The sequence below is a fragment of the Hyla sarda genome, chromosome 1, assembly GCF_029499605.1.
Source record: "Hyla sarda isolate aHylSar1 chromosome 1, aHylSar1.hap1, whole genome shotgun sequence".
Classification (NCBI taxonomy): Eukaryota; Metazoa; Chordata; class Amphibia; order Anura; family Hylidae; genus Hyla; species Hyla sarda.
The window spans coordinates 573,601,209-573,621,928 of record NC_079189.1 but is presented as its reverse complement, the minus strand read 5'-3'; the positions used below and the strand labels follow the sequence as shown (position 1 = coordinate 573,621,928).

General features: G+C 46.4%; 1 protein-coding gene across 4 annotated transcripts in view; it reads left to right on the top strand.

Moving 5' to 3' along the window:
- MYO5B (myosin VB) overlaps window positions 1-20,720 on the top strand; it is a 305,150-nt gene that overhangs the window by 149,683 nt on the left and 134,747 nt on the right. For all 4 annotated transcript variants that reach the window (XM_056543990.1, XM_056543976.1, XM_056543998.1 and 1 more), the window contains 2 exons: window positions 11,971-12,114; window positions 20,574-20,655. In XM_056543990.1, the coding sequence (XP_056399965.1) occupies window positions 11,971-12,114; window positions 20,574-20,655 (226 nt within the window). The remainder of the gene's footprint in view (window positions 1-11,970; window positions 12,115-20,573; window positions 20,656-20,720) is intronic.

The window sequence follows — 20,720 nt, the reverse complement described above, 5'->3', positions numbered from 1 at the left end:
ACAAACATAGGATAGGTGATTTAACCCTTACTCACCCTCATTTGCCAGGGGCGGGGCTTATGTTTAAAGTCCCATGCAAGTCTATGGGAACTATATGTTACTGCATAACTTCCAAATGGCTGGAGATATTTCGATAATACTTGGTCACATGTTACTTATATGTCCACTTAAAATATAGGATAGTTAATTTAACCCTTAACTACCCCCATTTGTGAGGGTCAGGTTTTTTATTTTTTTTAAGTCCCATGCAAATCAATGGGAAATGTATGTTCCCATCTAATTTCCGTTAGGCTGGAGATATTTCAATACCTGGTACACATATTACGAGTCAGGATATGAGGACGGGATGGGAGGTCGGGATGGGAGGTCTGGATAGGAGGTCTGGATAGGAGGTCTGGATAGGAGGTCTGGATAGGAGGTCTGGATAGGAGGTCTGGATAGGAGGTCTGGATAGGAGGTCGGGATAGGAGGTCGGGATAGGAGGTCGGGATAGGAGGTCGGGGTAGGAGGTCGGGGTAGGAGGACGGGGTAGGAGGACGGCATAGGAGGTCGGGATAGGAGGTCGGGATAGGAGGTCGGGATAGGAGGTCGGGATAGGAGGTCGGGATAGGAGGTCGGGATAGGAGGTCGGGATAGGAGGACGGGATAGGAGGTCGGGATAGGAGGTCAAGATAGGAGGTCAAGATATGAGGACGGGAAAGGAGGTCGGGATAGGAGGACGGTATAGGAGGTCGGGACAGGAGATCGAGATGTGGGGTCGGGATATGACAACAATATATGAGGACTGCATATGAAGTCAAAAGCTTCCTCCTTTGTTTATTTTCCTCCCCAAAAAGGATTAGGAAGGAAAAACCGGGCAACGCCGGGTACTCAGCTAGTATATGTATATAAAACTCAATGTGTGTGTGTATGTATATGTGTGTATGTATATGTGTGTATGTTTGTGTGTGTGTATGTATGTATATATGTATGTATATGTGTATATATGTATGTGTGTATGTTCCACAAAAACTTTCAAACGGCTAAAGATATTAACATGAAACTTGGCACACATGTTACTTATATGTCAACAACAAACATAAGATAGGTGATTTAACCCTTACTCACCCCCATTTGCCAGGGGCGGGGCTTATGTTTAATGTCCCATGCAAGTCTACGGGAAATATGTTACTGCATAACTTCCAAATGGCTGGAGATATTTCGATAATACTTGGTCACAAGTTACTTATATATCCACTTAAAATATAGGATAGTTAATTTAACCCTTAACTACCCCCATTTGTGAGGGTCAGGGTTTTTTTTTTTTTTAAAGTCCCATGCAAATCAATGGGAAATGTATGTTCCCATCTAATTTCCGTTAGGCTGGAGATATTTCAATACCTGTTACACATATTACGAGTCAGGATATGAGGATGGGATGGGAGGTCGGGATAGGAGGACGAGGTATGAGGACGAGAAATGAGGTCGGGATAGGAGGTCGGGATAGGCTGTCGGGATAGGATGTCGGGATAGGAGGTCTAGATAGGAGGTCGGGATAGGAGGTCGGGATAGGAGGACGGGATAGGAGGTCAAGATAGGAGGTCGAGATATGAGGACGGGAAAGGAGGTCAGGATAGGAGGACGGGATAAGAGGTCAGGATAGGAGGTCGAGATAGGAGGATGGGATAGGAGGTCAAGATAGGAGGTCGAGATAGGAGGATGGGATAGGAGGTCAAGATAGGAGGTCGAGATATGAGGACGGGAAAGGAGGTCGGGATAGGAGGTCGGGATAGGAGGACGGATAGGAGGTCTGGATAGGAAGTTGGGATAGGAGGTCGAGATAGGAGGACGGGATATGAGGACGGGATAGGAGGTCTGGATAGGAGGTCGAGATATTAGGACGGGAAAGGAGGTCGGGATAGGAGGTCGAGATTAGAGGACAGGATAGGAGGTGGGGATAGGAGGACGGGATAGGAGGACAGGATAGGAGGTCGAGATAGGAGGTCGAGATAGGAGGTCGGGATAGGAGGACTGTATAGAAGGTCGGGAAAGGAGGTCAAGATAGGAAGATGGGATAGGAGGTCGGGATATGAAGTCAAAAGCTTCCTCCTTTGTTTATTTTCCTCCCCAACAAGGATTAGGAAGGAAAACCGGGCAATGCCGGGTACTCAGCTAGTATATATATATATATATATATATATATATATATAAATATTCTCTTTGTGTGCAGTATGTGGAAGACATCATAAAGGATAGTTTCCACAGTCTCCACAGACCGTCAGTAGAGAGGATTGATTGATCCGCCAAGTATGAGCAGCTCCCAGTTTCTTTGTTCACCATTCAGACACAGGTGGCACCTTCATTACACACCTCTGTGTCTTCATTACACACCCCTGTAACATCTGTAGGCAAATGTGACACAAGATGCTATACAGGACCTGTATACCTCCATGTATCCTAACCGTATCTAATCTTGAATCCAGGCTAGAGGCTACCATCAAGATACTAGAGCCTCCTCTCACAGTTTGTACAGTTTTCCCCAGTTTACTTATCCCTTTTCTTCCAATATTGTCATCACGTATAACGTAACACAACAACTTCTCCTTGGTGCAGTATATTTTTTTGTCACTAAATTTATATAAAGGGCAGAAATATTGCTTCGCCTCATGTACATGCACAACAGCTTATCCCAGTGTTTTCCAACCAGGGTGTCTCCAGATGTTGCAAAGCTACAACCCCCAGCATGCCCGGACAGCCTTTGTCTGTCCGGGCATGCTTGGAGTTGTAGTTTTGAAACAGCTGGAGACACCCTGGTTGGAAACACTAGCTTATCCTAAAATGACAGCTATGCGTTAAACACTTAAGTGAGTTACTCTGAATAATTTTGGGCAATCAGCTGATCGCTGTCTCCACAAGACAACCCTTCCTATAAATAAATGTGACCTATATATACTCACTAGTAGCCTAGAAATACTTATCAGTTTAATCCTGATCAAAAGCACATGACTATGATTTCCATTCCAGAAATAGAAAATGAACCCTGGCACTATTTACCATTATCATAGGTGTGGCATCCTGCATGAGGCTAGCAGCGCAGATAATGGGCAGCTGGACTGTCAATTTCATTATGAAGTCATCTGTTTGTAGATAAATACATCAGTCATTCATTTTCATACAACTAGGCTCTACCAGATCATTTAACCCTATAAGGACCCAGAAAATTTCAATCTTTTCGTTTCTTTTTGTTAGTAGCAGAGTCCTGGCAGCCATGGAGGCCTAGAAAAGGCCATGGGCTGCTATGACAGTGGATCAGCTCCACGTCATCAAGTTGCGAGGAGCTGATCTGAACCACTGCACCACAAATTCCATTCAGTATGGCTGTTTATATGCCATTGTCAGTTTAGACAGAGGCATTTAAACGGTTGAATAGCAGATACAGCAATCGTTCCCTGCATGCCATTAGCGGAGGCCCTCTAAGGAACTGACTGGTATGGAGAGACCACTCCATACACCCTTAAAGGCATTATCCAGTTAAGGAAAATTTAGGAAAAGTTTGCCCGCCGACATGCCCTCCATGCATTTCTATGGGAGAGCTGAAGAGCAGTACATGTGTATCTCCGGCTCTCCCATAGAGATGCATGTCGGCCACCGCTGCGTGGTAGTCACAGCTCTGTGCATGGGGAGCCACCAGGGTGCTGGGCAGGAGATGGACCCCCACGATCTGAGGGACCCCTGCGATATCTGTGCAGCACCCAGTATTCGTTTAGAACTCTGGGTGCCGCATCGGGGGCTCCGGACGTCACGGCCATGCCCCCTAGTGACATCAAGTCACGCCCCTTCAATGCAAGTCTATGGGAGGGGGCATGATGGCCATGATCAGACATGTTATCCCTTATCCAAAGGGATAGAGGATAAGAAGTCTAGGGGAGGAGTACCCTTTTATAGCCAAAATGATGAAAAAAAACATTATGTGTTGTTAAGGGGTTAAAATTTCCTCCATTGAAAAGACCTGCATAGACATTGAGGTAAAAAAAAATAATAGTTATGTCTGCCTGCAACGACCACAAGAGGAAGCTTAGGCGTTTACTGCATTTTCTTTCATTTCTTTTTTTCCTGCCGATCCACTCCCTTTCACTTTAGTGGGAGCTGAGTCACGGTTTATGTATAGGGCGAACGTATACGGGTTTATATCATTCAAACTGTTTAGAACCATATTTTTTTATGAGCATAGACCAGCATTGAGAAACAATGCTAAAAATTTGAACACAGTGTTGTACGGTTTAGCACGGTTGCGGTTCAGTCCGTTTTTTTTGCGGAATAAAAAAAATGGGTCCTGCCACAGTTTATTTTTTCAAAACCGTATATTTACAGTATACGTTATTGCGTAGTATTGTAGTCCATAGTCCACAATTTATTTTAAAGGAGCACTATGGCAAAAATAAACTTATCCCCTATCCACAGAATAGAAGAGAAGTAGCTGATAGCCCCCCCCCCCCCCCCAATAATCTGTGGGCTGGGACCTGGCGCTCCATTCATTTCTATGGGAGCACCAAAAAGACCCAAGTACAGCACTCCGCACACATGCGCACTCCTATAGAAATCAATAGAGCTCCTCAGTGAGAGGGCCGGGGTCCCGCCCGAAAGGTCACGAGGGTCCCAGCAGTCGGACTCCCTGGGATCAGCTACTTATCCCCTTATCCTGTGGATAGGGGATAAGTTAAAGGGGTATTCCAGGAAAAAACTTTTTCATATATATCAACTGGCTCCAGAAAGTTAAAATGATTTGTAAATTACTTCTATTAAAAAAAATCTTAATCCTTTCAGTACTTATGAGCTTCTGAAGTTAAGGTTGTTCATTTCTGTCTAAGTGCTCTCTGATGACACATGTCTCGGGAAACGCCCATTTTAGAAGAGGTTTTCTATGGGGATTTGCTTCTAAACTGGGCGTTTCCCGAGACAGGTGTCATCAGAGAGCACTTAGACAGAAAAGAACAACCTTAACTTCAGAAGCTCATAAGTACTGAAAGGATTAAGATTTTTTAATAGAAGTAATTTACAAATCTGTTTAACTTTCTGGAGCCAGTTGAGATATATATATATATATATATATATATATATAAGTTTTTTCCTGGATAACCCCTTTAACTTTGGCTGGTGTACTTCATTAACTGCTTTTTTTGGCAGAATTAGAGATAACCGTCCGGATCCCACTCCCGTATATAAGTAGTTACTTATCTCTCCTTCTTTGTCTTCCTGTTTTAATTTATTGACAGCAAACATATTTCCATAAAACTTCCATATTACTTTGTAATAGAAATAGATGTAAAGTAATTAGGTAATATTGTGACGCGTCGCAGTAGTTACCCAGGGCCCGTCTGACTCAGCAAGAAAGCGTCTTCTATAAAATTTGCCAGTCTGTGTAACCACAGGATCCTAAAACTCCTTCCTGAGCTGCCGCTAACCACAGGACATGAGTTTAATTAAATTGTTCTGATTCATTTATCTGCCTTTTTTTCTTATATATTTAAGTATTTTTATTAATATTTGTATGTGTATATGTTTCCTTTATCCCTATTTTTATTGTTAAAGGGGTATTCCAGGAAAAAAAAAATAATTCTATCAACTGGCTCCAAAAAGTTAAACAGATTTGTAAATTACTTCTATTAAACAATCTGAAGCCTTTCAATAATTATCAGCTGCTGAAGTTGAGTTGTTGTTTTCTGTCTGGCAACAGTGCTCTCTACTGACATCTCTGCTTGTCTCGGGAACTGCGCAGAGTAGAATAGGTTTGCTATGGGGATTTGCTTCTAAACTGGACGGTTCCCGAGACAGGTTTCATCAGAAAGCACTTAGACAGAAAAGAACAACTCAACTTCAGCAGCTCATAAGTACTGAAAGGATTAAGATTTTTTTAATAGAAGTAATTTACAAATCTACAAATGCAGCAGAAAAGGGGAGAGCACTCTTAGGAACAATATCACCTTATATCAGTAGAACGGTCCTCGGTGACCTGTATCAGTGTCTTCTGCGGGGTGCACATACAATAGTATGAAGTATCCAAAGTAAATACAAAAAGGGGCAAGTAGAGACAATCCGATGTAAAGGTCCGGTAACGGGGTGCCGGGTCTCGGCATCGGCGCTGGCGTGTGGCGCTCGGAGGCTACTCTGGCAGTTTCGCACGTAAGTGCTTGCTTCTTCCGGCCTTGAGGCCGGAAGAAGCACGCACTTACGTGCGAAACTGCCAGAGTAGCCTCCGAGCGCCACACGCCAGCGCCAATGCCGAGACCCGGCACCCTGTTACCGGACCTTTTCATCTGATTGTCTCTACTTTGCGGTGAGTACACGTACGTGCCCCTTTTTGTATTTAATTTACAAATCTGTTCAACTTTCTGGAGCCAGTTGATATATATAAAAAAAATGTTTTCCTGGAATTCCCCTTTAATAATCTTTATTAAATTTTTTATACGAAAAGAAAAATGGTGGATCATACAGGTTCCCTCAGAGGACTAAAGCTATGCTAAGATGGCGGAATTATCATGCGGAATTCCGTGTAAATATTCCACCGGAAATTCTGCCGTAGAAAAGCCCCTCTGCGCATTTTTCAAAAATCGAAGACCAGTCTTATATTTTGCACAATTCCGTGGGGGAATCCTTTAATAGAGCTTGAATTTTGGCGGATTTCCTTTGAGGACACAAATTCCAATGGAATTCTGGCGAAATTCCGCAATTCCGTTCAGGAGGAATTGCTAAACGGAATTTGTGTGGAATTGTCAAAACTATTAAAATATGCCATTACTGATCCTGTACCGTGAACAATATTTATGGGGAAAAAAAATACCAAATGCCAGGATTGCGGGTTTTTGTCACATGGCATCTCAGACAGAGAGAGGGGCTTGGATCCACATACGGTTCCTCTGACAAGGCTGAACTGTCACAGGTCAGGAAGTGTTGTCACTGGGGTGTCAGGGGTACACAATACTGCCATAATATCTTGATGAAGAATTAAGGCCACCGTGCAGTAAAAGGGCTGTGATCTGTAATCCAGTGTCCATCCCCCTGTCTTCAGTACCCTGGATGATTGCTGGGTGGCTGTTCAGTAATGTCTGGTGTAACTGGTCATTTATCACCCCCCCAATTATATTGCAATGGTTGGATGGACAAAGCAAGAGACAGCCTTAGGGTAGTATGTCACCTGTAGCTGGAATGAATCTGTGTACCAGTGTTTTTCCCAACCATCTGCCTCCAGTTTTTGCAAAACTATAACTCCCAGCATGGCCAGACAGCCGTTTCCGGGCATGCTGGGAGCTGCAGTTTTGCAACAGCTGGAGGCACCCTGGTTAGGGAGCACTGCTGTATACTAATAATGCTGGTCCTGGGTAGGTTCGACTAGTCTGTTATTTGGTCACATACAGGAAAGACGACTGATAGAAGCTCCATTTCTCAGGTTACTAGGACCTGAATGGAGTTCTGTGATATCATCTTTATTCTCAGGCTGGAACAGGCTCAGCTTTGTATGGAGCATTGCCCCGGGCTGTGAGAGGAGCACAATGTATACAGAGCATGGACATGGAACTTGTGTCATATGTATTTTGCAGTGTGATGTATCTATCTATCTATCTCATATCTATCTATCTATCTATCTCATATCTATCTATCTCATATCTATCTATCTCTTATCTATCTCTTATCTATCTATCTCATATCTATCTCTTATCTATCTCTTATCTATCTATCTCATATCTATCTATCTCATATCTATCTATCTATCTCATATCTATCTCATATCTATCTCATATCTATCTCATATCTATCTATCTATCTCATATCTATCTATCTCATATCTATCTATCTATCTCATATCTATCTCATATCTATCTCATATCTATCTATCTCATATCTATTTATCTCATATCTATCTATCATCTATTTATCTCATATCTATCTATCATCTATCTATCTCATATCTATCTATCATCTATCTATGTCATATCTATCTATCTCATATCTATCTATCTCATATCTATCTATCTATCTCATATCTATCTATCTATCTCATATCTATCTATCTATCTCATATCTATCTATCTATCTCATATCTATCTATCTATCTCATATCTATCTATCTATCTCATATCTATCTATCTATCTCATATGTATATATCTAACTCCTCTAAACATCTAGACGTGTTGAGATTCGGCAGCATGCCCTAAAATCTTTCCCAGGAGTGTCTGAGAGGCAGGGGCTGGGGTCCGCTATGCTTTCCTCGCTTACGTCACACCCACTCCTCCTCATGAGTGTCACACAGGGCCGGTATGCCAGTGGTGGCCCCGTGTGGTTGTCCTGTGTGCTGTCAATAGAGGCATATAGTGAGTAAGCTCTTTTCCTCTAGCTATGATGACGCATGCGCAGGGAGAAGTTCTGAATCACTCGCAGACTCAACGCATGTGCGCCATAAAACACATTGGGGGAGATTTATCAAAACTTGTGCTGAGGAAAAGTCGACCAGTTACCCATAGCAAACAGTCAGATCGCTGATGGTTGCTATGGGCAACTGGCCAACCTTTTCTCTGCGCAAGTTTTGATGAATCTCCCCCATTGGCTCCACATACGCGTGACAACTACGCAGGCAGACAAGTCCTGTGTGTCAATCAGTAAGAGGAGCAGGCACCCTGCATGCCTCATAAAACCTTTTTTTTTAATGGATATAAAGCACCCTAAATGCTGGATAAAGGTACATCTGGATTATACTTGTAAAGCCCTACTCCAATGTGTGGCAGATGGACTTTAACCTCTTAAGGACCAAACCCATTTTCACCTTAAGGACCCGGCCATCTGACCACTGTCACTTTATGCATTAAAGGGGTTATCCAGGAAAAAACATATTTTTTATATATCAACTGGCTCCAGAAAGTTAAACAGATTTGTAAATTACTTCTATTAAAAAATCTTTCTCCTTACAGTACTTATGAGCTTCTGAAGTTAAGGTTGTTCTTTTCTGTCTAAGTGCTCTCTGATGACACCTGTCTCGGGAACCGCCCAGTTTAGAAGCAAATCCCCATAGCAAACCTCTTCTAAAATGGGCGGTTCCCGAGACACACGTCACAAAAAAGTATGGGGCAACACCAGCATGTTAGTGTAAATTTTTTTTTATTTTTTTACACTAACTTATACTGGTGTAGCCCCTAACTTTTCCTTTTCATAAGGGGTAAAAGGAGAAAAAGCCCCCCAAAATTTGTAACGCAATTTCTCCCGAGTACGGAGATACCCCATATTTGGCCCTAAACTGTTTCCTTGAAATACGACAGGGCTCCGAACTGAGAGAGCGCCATGCGCATTTGAGGACTAAATTAGGGATTGCATAGGGGTGGACATAGGGGTATTCCACGCCAGTGATTCACAAACAGGGAGCCCCCCAGCTGTTGCTAAACTTGGCTGTCCGAAAATGCTGGGAGTTTTTGTTTTGCAACAGCTGGAGGCTCCATTTTGTAAACACTGCCGTACGATACGTTTTTCATTTTTATTGGGGGGGGGGGGACAGTGTAATAGGGTGTATATGTAGTGTTTTACCCTTTATTTTGTGTAGTGTAGTGTTTTTAGATTACATGGGCGGGTTTACGGTTAGTATCCCACTGAGTTTGCACTGCTGGGCAGAAAATTTGCCACAGCTCAAACTTGAAGCAGGAAACTCACTGTAAACCCGCCTGTGTGATTGTACCCTGTACATTAACATGGGGGGGTCCCAACCTCCAGCTGTTGCAAAACTACAACTCCCAGCATGCACTGACAGACCGTGCATGCTGGGAGTTGTAATTTTGCAACAGCTGGAGGCACACTGGTTGGAAAACCTTCAGTTAGGTTCTGTTACCTAATTCAGTATTTTCCAACCAGTGTGCCTCCAGGTGTTGCAAAACTACAACTCCCAGCATGTACTGATCACCGAAGGGCATGCTGGGAGATGTAGTTATACAACAGCTAGAGGTAGGCAAGTACAACTCCCAGCATGGCGAGACAGACGTTTTCTGTTTGTGCATGCTGGGAGATGTAGTTTTGCAAGATTTAGAGGGCCACGATTCAGAAACCACTGCACAGTGATCTCCAAACTGTGGCCCTCCAGATGCTGGGAATTGTAGTTTTGCAACATCTGGAGGACTGCAGTTTAGAGACCACTGAATAGTGGTCTCCAAACTGTAGCCCTCCAGATGTTGCTAAGCAACAACTCCCGGCTTCTGCAGTCATAGGATCGCCGCACCAGGGAGGGGATTGCCGCGGTTAAGTGACCTCCACCGCCGCTGCCGGTCACACATCAGTTCCCCCGTTCTGCCCTGACTTCCGTGGGTGGGCAGAAAGGGGGAAATCGAATTTTAGCCCCCCCACCCCCGCCCCCGATCTGCTATTGGTCGGTTTCTTCTGACCAACCAATAGCAGGGATTGGAGGGATGGCACCCCTGCCACCTTACTCCTATCTCTTCAGGGGTATCATGGGTGTCTAGGACAGCCTCGATCCCTCTTATTTTCCGGGTCACCGGAGACCCGTATGACCTGGAATTGCCGAAGATTGCCGGTCTGAATTGACCCCCAGGGGTTTGCACGAGATGCCTGCTGAATGATTTCAGCAGGCATCCCGGTCCCCGCCCAGCTAGCGTTGGGGTCCGAAATTCCCACGGGCGTACAGGTACGCCCTGGGTATTTAAGTTCCAGGGCGTATCTGTACACCCTGGGTCCCTAAGTGGTTAAAGGGGTTGTCTGCTTTGGATATACTTCACTTGTTGTAAGAATCCCTTGACAACAAGTTGATCACCGGTTACAATTTAGCTGCGATCTTTAGGGAAACCTGGCAGTAAGTGTTCAGTTTTCCTGCAGCGACACCGCAGGTGAAATGAAGTATTACACAGTGCCAGTTCATATCAATAGATTGTCTCAAAAGCAGGTACTGCCCCAGGTGCCCCTATGTGGAGGAAACATCTATGCACATCTTTTGGCAGTGCCCCTTTGCGCAGGGCCTATTGAACGCCCTGGAACTTGAACTTAGAGACTCGGTACCCAGGAACAACTTATAAGACCATTCAGTGCTTTATGGACTTCTTCCTGGGGGACGTGGAGGCCATTCAGGAGGCCTGGCGCCTTATGATCTGTTTTAAGGATGCTATATGGCTGGCCAGTAAAAGCCTCATCTATAACAGGGAGGACATATACTTCCCAATCCACAGCTTGCTTAGAGACTATTCCATCTTGGACAGTCTGGACGTTGATGAAGAAGAGGACTAACACCCCTCTGCTTCCCCTTACCTTCCTATATGTTTGCCTAGTAGTTTGGCCCTGTGATCCGCCCCTCCCTACCCCCCTAGATCCCACACCCCTCTCTGATCACAGACTGTAATGTGTTTTCGTTTTTTCGACTTTGTTTCTTCGAAAAGGAGTGATGGAGCAGAGTGTTAGTGTAGCATGTGGTATAGTGTACAGCTTAGAGAACCTGTGCTGTATATTGTACTGTCATGCTTTGTGTGATTTTATTTTATTGTATGACTTGTAATGACGACTGAATGATAAATAGATTGTCTCTGTGATGCAGGACAGGACAGGTCCTCCAGAGAGTGACACCCTGTAGTTCTTTTCTGTCTGACCACAGTGCTCTCTGTTGACACCTCTGTCTGTGTCAGAAACTGTCCAGAGCAGGAGAGATTCACTATGGGCATTTGTTCCTACTCTGGATAGTTCCTGACACGGACAGAGATGTCAGCAGAGAGCACTGTGGTCAGACTGGAAATAACTACTCAACTTTCTCTGGAGCATGCAGCAGCTAATAAGTACTGGAAAGGTTAAGATTTTTACATAGAAGTATTTTAAAAATCTGTGTAATTCTCCAGCATTATTTGAAAATATTATTTTTCCTCCTGAGTACCCCTTTAAAGCCTCACATTATTTGTTTACCTTGTCCACATTTTATCGTGACTGTACCTTAAAACTGACCTGTAATATTTTTGTTCATGCAGGCCATTGGAAATGCCAAAACCACCCGGAATGACAACAGCAGCAGGTTCGGGAAATACATCCAGATAGGATTTGACAAGAGATATCACATTATTGGTGCTAATATGAGAACCTACCTGCTCGAGAAGTCACGTGTTGTGTTCCAGGTTGGTGTTTCTCTGTACACTTATGCTGTCACTTTGGATATAACAACTACATAAGCTGCAGCGCTGTATAGGGTATATTCGTGTCCGCCTCCATCTGCAATCCCCGGCACAAACTTAGAGAAACTTTTTCCTTTAAAAGAGACGGATAAAGTAATTAAATCAGATAGATATGTTCTCACCTGCCCAAGTGATGAAATGAGAAGACAGGATCTAGGCCGAAAAAGAAACATTTACAGATTGAAGTCTGTTCCCGGGTGAATGACAAATGTCCCTTCACTCGCTGCCGCCCGGGATACGACGTCTTCAGTTTTTCTGCCAGATTGATTATTTCCTTTTCTAGAAACTAAATGATGAAAACAAGGACGGGGAAGGAGCGGGCAGTCCTGGCTATTATACACAAGGCCGACTCTCTGAGGCGGAACCTTTATACTGCAGTACGTTCAGTGCTAGGTTGTTACTCTTGGTTATTGTCGTCCAAAGACAGTCAGTTAAGGGTCTGTTCACATATTGTATTCAAACTAGGTTTGCAAATTTTTCTTTTTTCCTTATTACAGTACAGTATTAAAGGAGTACTCTGCCTGGGCTGCTGCAATAAAAATAATAAACTTTAAAGTGTACCTGTTATATCACATTTATGCATATATATATATATATTGTCACGATGCCGGCTGGCAGGAGGTGGATCCTCTGTGCCAGAGAGGGATTGGCGTGGACCGTGCTAGTGGACCGGTTCTAAGTCACTACTGGTGTTCACCAGAGCCCGCCGCAAAGCGGGATGGTCTTGCTGCGGCGGTAGTAACCAGGTCGTATCCACTAGCAACGGCTCAACCTCTCTGACTGCTGAAGATAGGCGCGGTACAAGGGAGTAGACAAAAGCAAGGTCGGACGTAGCAGAAGGTCGGGGCAGGCAGCAAGGATCGTAGTCAGGGGCAACGGCAGGAGGTCTGGAACACAGGCTAGGAACACACAAGGGAACGCTTTCACTAGGCACAAGGGCAACAAGATCCGGCGAGGGAGTGCAGGGGAAGTGAGGTATACATAGGGAGTGCACAGGTGAACACACTAATTGGAACCACTGCGCCAATCAGTGGCGCAGTGGCCCTTTAAATCGCAGAGACCCGGCGCGCGCGCGCCCTAGGGAGCGGGGCCGCGCGCGCCGGGACAGGACCGAGGGAGAGCGAGTCAGGTACGGAAGCCGGGGTGCGCATCGCGAGCGGGCGCCACCCGCATCGCGAATCGCATCCCGGCTGGAGGCGGTATCGCAGCGCACCCGGTCAGTGGATCTGACCGGGGCGCTGCCGTAGCGAGGATGTTGCGAGCGCTCCGGGGAGGAGCGGGGACCCGGAGCGCTCGGCGTAACAGTACCCCCCCCTTGGGTCTCCCCCTCTTCTTGGACCCTGAGAACCTGAGGACCAGACTTTTATCTAGGATATTGTCCTCAGGTTCCCAGGATCTCTCTTCAGGGCCACAGCCCTCCCAGTCAACCAAAAAAAAGGTTTTTCCTCTGACCTTTTTGGAGGCCAGTATCTCCTTTACAGGAAAGATGTCCGAAGAACCGGAGACAGGAGTGGGAGAAATAAGTTTAGGAGAGAAACGGTTGATGATGAGTGGTTTAAGAAGAGAGACATGAAAGGCATTAGGAATACGAAGAGAAGGAGGAAGAAGAAGTTTGTAAGAGACAGGATTAATTTGGCACAAGATTTTGAAAGGACCAAGATAGCGTGGTCCCAATTTGTAACTGGGAACACGGAAGCGGACATATTTAGCGGAGAGCCATACCTTGTCTCCGGGAGAAAAAATTGGGGGAGCTCTTCTTTTCTTATCGGCAAACTTTTTCATGCGCGAAGAAGCCTGTAAGAGAGAATTTTGGGTCTCTTTCCATATGGTGGAAAGATCACGAGTTATTTCATCCACCGCGGGCAAACCAGAGGGCAAGGGAGTAGGGAGGGGGGGAAGAGGGTGACGGCCGTACACCACGAAAAATGGGGATTTGGAAGAAGATTCAGAGACTCTGAAGTTGTACGAGAATTCGGCCCATGGTAGAAGATCTGCCCAGTCATCCTGGCGGGAGGAAACAAAATGCCGTAAATAATCACCCAGGACCTGGTTAATTCTTTCTACTTGCCCATTGGATTAAGGATGATAAGCAGAAGAAAAGTTTAATTTAATCTTGAGTTGTTTACAGAGAGCCCTCCAGAATTTTGACACGAATTGGATGCCTCTATCCGAGACGATCTGCGTGGGCAATCCGTGAAGACGAAAAATGTGTACAAAAAATTGTTTTGCCAACTGAGGCGCTGAAGGAAGTCCAGGAAGAGGAATAAAATGTGCCATCTTAGAAAATCGATCAACGACCACCCAAACAACAGTGTTGCCACGGGATGGGGGTAAGTCTGTAATAAAGTCCATACCAATCAGAGACCAAGGCTGTTCGGGGACAGGCAGAGGATGAAGGAGACCAGCAGGCTTCTGTCGAGGAGTCTTATCCCGGGCACAGATAGTGCAGGCCCGCACAAAATCAACAACATCCGTCTCCAGAGTCGGCCACCAATAGAAACGAGAGATGAGTTGCAAGGATTTCTTGATGCCCGCATGGCCTGCGAGATGGGAGGAGTGACCCCATTTGAGGATTCCGAGGCGATGGCGTGGAGAGACGAAGGTCTTCCCTGGAGGAGTTTGCCTGATGGAGGCTGGAGAGGTGGAGATCAGGCAGTCAGGAGGAATGATGTGTTGCGGAGAGAGCTCTACTTCCGAGGCATCCGAGGAACGAGAGAGAGCATCGGCCCTAATGTTCTTGTCGGCAGGGCGAAAGTGAATTTCAAAATTAAACCGGGCAAAGAACAGAGACCACCTGGCCTGGCGAGGGTTCAGCCGTTGGGCAGACTGGAGATAGGAGAGATTCTTGTGATCGGTGTAAATAATAACTGGAAATTTTGATCCCTCCAGCAGATGCCTCCATTCCTCAAGTGCTAATTTAATGGCCAGTAGCTCTCGATCCCCGATGGAGTAGTTCCTCTCCGCCGGAGAGAAGGTCCTAGAAAAAAAACCACAAGTAACAGCATGCCCAGAAGAATTTTTTTGTAGAAGAACCGCTCCAGCTCCTACTGAGGAGGCATCAACCTCCAATAGGAAGGGTTTAGATGGATCAGGTCTGGAGAGCACGGGAGCAGAAGAAAAGGCAGACTTGAGCCGTTTAAAGGCGTCTTCCGCTTGAGGAGGCCATGACTTAGGATTGGCATTCTTCTTGGTTAAAGCCACGATAGGAGCCACAATGGTGGAAAAATGTGGAATAAATTGTCTGTAATAATTGGCGAACCCCAAAAAACGTTGGATAGCACGGAGTCCGGAGGGGCGTGGCCAATCTAAGACGGCAGAGAGTTTGTCTGGGTCCATTTGTAGTCCCTGGCCAGAGACCAAGTATCCTAGGAAAGGAAGAGATTGACATTCAAACAGACATTTCTCCATTTTGGCATAAAGTTGATTGTCTCGAAGTCTCTGAAGAACCATGCGGACATGCTGGCGGTGTTCTTCTAGGTTGGCAGAAAAAATCAGAATATCGTCCAGATACACAACAACACAGGAATATAAGCGATCACGAAAAATTTCATTAACAAAGTCTTGGAAGACGGCAGGGGCGTTGCACAGGCCAAAGGGCATGACCAGATACTCAAAGTGTCCATCTCTAGTGTTAAATGCCGTTTTCCATTCGTCTCCCTCCCTGATGCGGATGAGATTATAAGCACCTCTTAAGTCCAGTTTGGTAAAGATGTGGGCACCTTGGAGGCGATCAAAGAGTTCAGAGATAAGAGGTAGAGGGTAGCGGTTCTTTACCGTGATTTTATTAAGTCCGCGGTAGTCAATGCAAGGACGCAGGGAGCCATCTTTTTTGGACACAAAGAAAAATCCAGCTCCGGCAGGAGAGGAGGATTTGCGGATAAACCCCTTTTTTAAATTTTCCTGGATGTACTCAGACATAGCAAGAGTCTCTGGGGCGGACAGAGGATAAATTCTGCCCCGGGGTGGAGTAGTGCCCGGGAGGAGGTCAATAGGACAGTCATAAGGCCTGTGAGGAGGTAGAGTCTCAGCTTGTTTTTTGCAAAATACGTCAGCATAGTCCATATAGGCCTTAGGGAGACCGGTTACAGGGGGAACCACAGGGTCACGGCAGGGAGTATTGGGAACCGGTTTAAGGCAGTCTTTGAAACAAGAGGTACCCCAGCTCTTGATCTCTCCTGTGGACCAATCAAGGGTTGGGGAATGGCGTTGAAGCCATGGTAGTCCAAGGAGAATTTCGGAAGTGCAATTGGAGAGGACCAAAAACTCAATTTTTTCGTGATGAGGTCCGATGCACATTAGGAGGGGTTCCGTGCGGTAACGCACGGCACAGTCCAATCTTTCATTGTTAACGCAATTGATGTAGAGGGGTCTGGCGAGACTGGTCACTGGGATGTTGAACCTGTTGATGAGAGAGGCCAAAATAAAGTTTCCTGCAGATCCGGAATCCAAGAAGGCCTTAGTGGAGAAGGCGAAGGTAGAGGCAGATATCCGCACAGGCACAGTAAGACGTGGAGAAGCAGAGTTGACATCAAGGACTGTTTCACCTTTGTGCGGAGTCAGCGTACGTCTTTCCAGGCGGGGAGGACGGATAGGACAATCCTTCAGGAAGTGTTCGGTACCGGCACAGTACAGCTCCTGACGCCTTTCGGAAAAACGCATGTCAATGCGAGTGGCTAGATGAATGAGTTCATGTAGGTTAGCAGGAATTTCTCGTGCGGCCAGAACATCTTTAATGTTGCTGGATAGGCCTTTTTTAAAGGTCGCGCAGTAGGCCTCATCATTCCAGGACAATTCGGAAGCAAGAGTACGGAATTGTATGGCGTACTCGCCAACGGAAGAATTACCCTGGACCAGGTTCAGCAGGGCAGTCTCAGCAGAAGAGGCTCGGGCAGGTTCCTCAAAGACACTTCGAATTTCCGAGAAGAAGGAGTGTACAGAGGCAGTGACGGGGTCATTGCGGTCCCAGAGCGGTGTGGCCCATGACAGAGCTTTTCCAGACAGAAGGCTGACTACGAAAGCCACCTTAGACCTTTCAGTAGGAAACTGGTCCGACATCATCTCCAAGTGCAGGGAACATTGTGAAAGAAAGCCACGGCAAAACTTAGAGTCCCCATCAAATTTATCCGGCAAGGATAGTAGTAGGCTGGAAGCGGCCACTCGCTGCGGAGGAGGTGCAGGAGCTGGCGGAGGAGATGATTGCTGAAGCTGTGGTAGTAGCTGCTGAAGCATCACGGTCAGTTGAGACAGCTGATGGCCTTGTTGCGCTATCTGTTGTGACTGCTGGGCGACCACCGTGGTGAGGTCGGCGACAACTGGCAGAGGAACTTCAGCGGGATCCATGGCCGGATCTACTGTCACGATGCCGGCTGGCAGGAGGTGGATCCTCTGTGCCAGAGAGGGATTGGCGTGGACCGTGCTAGTGGACCGGTTCTAAGTCACTACTGGTGTTCACCAGAGTCCGCCGCAAAGCGGGATGGTCTTGCTGCGGCGGTAGTAACCAGGTCGTATCCACTAGCAACGGCTCAACCTCTCTGACTGCTGAAGATAGGCGCGGTACAAGGGAGTAGACAAAAGCAAGGTCGGACGTAGCAGAAGGTCGGGGCAGGCAGCAAGGATCGTAGTCAGGGGCAACGGCAGGAGGTCTGGAACTCAGGCTAGGAACACACAAGGGAACGCTTTCACTAGGCACAAGGGCAACAAGATCCGGCGAGGGAGTGCAGGGGAAGTGAGGTATACATAGGGAGTGCACAGGTGAACACACTAATTGGAACCACTGCGCCAATCAGTGGCGCAGTGGCCCTTTAAATCGCAGAGACCCGGCGCGCGCGCGCCCTAGGGAGCGGGGCCGCGCGCGCCGGGACAGGACCGAGGGAGAGCGAGTCAGGTACGGAAGCCAGGGTGCGCATCGCGAGCGGGCGCCACCCGCATCGCGAATCGCATCCCGGCTGGAGGCGGTATCGCAGCGCACCCGGTCAGTGGATCTGACCGGGGCGCTGCCGTAGCGAGGATGTTGCGAGCGCTCCGGGGAGGAGCGGGGAGCCGGAGCGCTCGGCGTAACATATATATATACATATATATATATATATATATATATATATATATATATATATATATGTTATGCAGATGCTTTACCTGCCTCACAAATCCCTCTCTTCTTCCGCTCACTTATTCTGACATCCACTGCTATGGAAGGGGTGTGTCCAAGGCAAGCACTGGGCCCGCCCTCACTCACCATACTTTCACTTCCTCCCTAAGTCTGCTGTGCTGTCCTGGGTCTCTTTATCCAATCACTGCAGGCTGCTCTGTAACCTCCTCTTTTCCGTTTTCATGTTGCAGTCTGATAGGACAGGAGTGAGCACAGAGGAGTACTAGTCCCACCCTTATGCTGCAGCCAGACAGAATTATGTTCTGGATGGTATGGGGACCCCTAGTGGTCTTTTTATTAGCCTTGATTTTTATGAAAGGAGATACATTTTTAGAATGTATATTAGAAAGGTTAATGTTTTGTCAAGATGAACAACATATACATTTTTTTTTTAGAATGTATATTAGAAAGGTTAATGTTTTGTCAAGATGAACAACATATACATTTTTTTTTTATCTAACAGTGCCCATTTAAATTCATTTTGCTGCTCCCTGGTGTTGGTGGAATTGTTCTCCGTGCTCTGGCTCCGGTATTCTTCCTTTATTTGATATCGGACACGTCATACTGCGCTGGGCTAATCGCCGGCCACAGCAATGTCCACCTCAACCAGGGATAGGCTGAGCGGCAGTGTGATGTATTGAGCCTGGGCCCAGCCTTCTTTCTAGTGCTCGGACCTGTTACATCACACTGCCGCACAGCCTATCACCAGCTAAGGCGGACATTGCTGAGGCCGGCGATTAGGTGTATGCACTGTGATATATAGGGCACCAAAAGCCAAAAGAAAACCGGGGTTGGAGAATGGTAGGCTGTTGAGTGAGTTAAAGATTATTTTTATTGCAGCAGCCCAGGCAGAATGGCAAAAATTTAAAATTTTGCTGTAGTGGGAGTAGGAGAAGAAGGAGTGGCAGAGAAGGATACATTTATATGATGCACAATATTGGGGGAATTCAGATTGCTTGGGTGCTATAACATTGGCTAAAGTGCAGTACTGTGGATATCTCAGACGCTTTTTTAAATGTTCCAGTTTTTATCGGATAATGTCTAATTGTTCATGCCCTGACCGATCAGTAGATTGATCGCAGAAAGAGCCATGCGACTGCGTGCTTCCCTTCCAGCTCTGTGTTACTGTGAGCAAAACAGACTTACCGTATATACTCGAGTATAAGCCGACCCGAATATAAGCCGAGGCCCCTAATTTTACCCCAAAAACCCAGGAAAAGTTATTGACTCGACTATAAGCCTAGGGTGGGAAATACATCATCCCCCCCCCATGTAATCATCCAGACCCCCATCATCATCCAGACCCCCGTCATCATCACCGCCTGTCAATCCCTTCATCAGTGGACTTCAACCTGCTGACCTCCAGATGTTGCAAAACTACAACTCCCAGCATGCCCGGACAGCCATTGGCTGTCCGGGCATGCTGGGTGTTATAGTTTTGAAACCTCTGGAGGTCCGCAGGTTGAAGACCACTGAAGCCTTCGTCATCATCCAGCCCCCCCCCTTTTGTTTTGTACTCCCCTCCACTCGGCGGGAAGTTAGGGTGAGCTGGTCCGGGCCATCTATGCTGCAGGGACCGTCCAGGGTCCCTGCAGCATAGATAGCCTGGACCAGCTCACCCTAACTTCCCGCCGAGGGGAGGTGAGTATAAAAAAAAGGGGGGGGGGGGGCTGGATGATGATGAAGGCTTCAGTGGTCTTCAACCTGCGGACCTCCAGAGGTTTCAAAACTACGACACCCAGCATGCCCGGACAGCCGATGGCAGGCTGGGATCTGTAGTTTTGCAACCTCTGGAGGTCCGCAGGTTGAAGACCACTGATGAAGGGATTGACAGGCGGATAGTTCACTCGAGTATAAGCCGAGGGGGGCGTTTTCAGCACGAAAAATCGTGCTGAAAAACTCTGCTTATACTCAAGTATATACGGTATATCATGAGACCGTCCTGGTCACGTTAAGTCCAAAAGAGAATGCGCACTTCTCCCAGCTCGCTCTACTGGTCGGTCAGGGTTTGAACACTCAGATCCCGACCAATAAAAACATTGGATCATTTTTTATGACCTACTACATTTCTTTTTATAATGCCAGGAACACTTTAAAGGGATTTCACTGGGGACAGATTCCCTTTAGGGCATGTTCATATGGGGCTATGACAACTTTTTTTGTGATCTGTAAGTTGATTGACTTAAATACATATATAGATACATACTTCAAACAACTTACTGTTTGTTTCACAATTCCTCTTCTGTTGCGTTTCCAGGCGGAGGAAGAGAGGAACTACCACATCTTTTACCAGCTCTGCGCTTCCTCTGGTTTGCCCGAATTCGCCGACTTTTCACTATGTAAGTAATTTCCCACAGCTCAGCTTTTCTGTGCTCGTAAACAGTCTGTTAGATGCAAAAGCAAA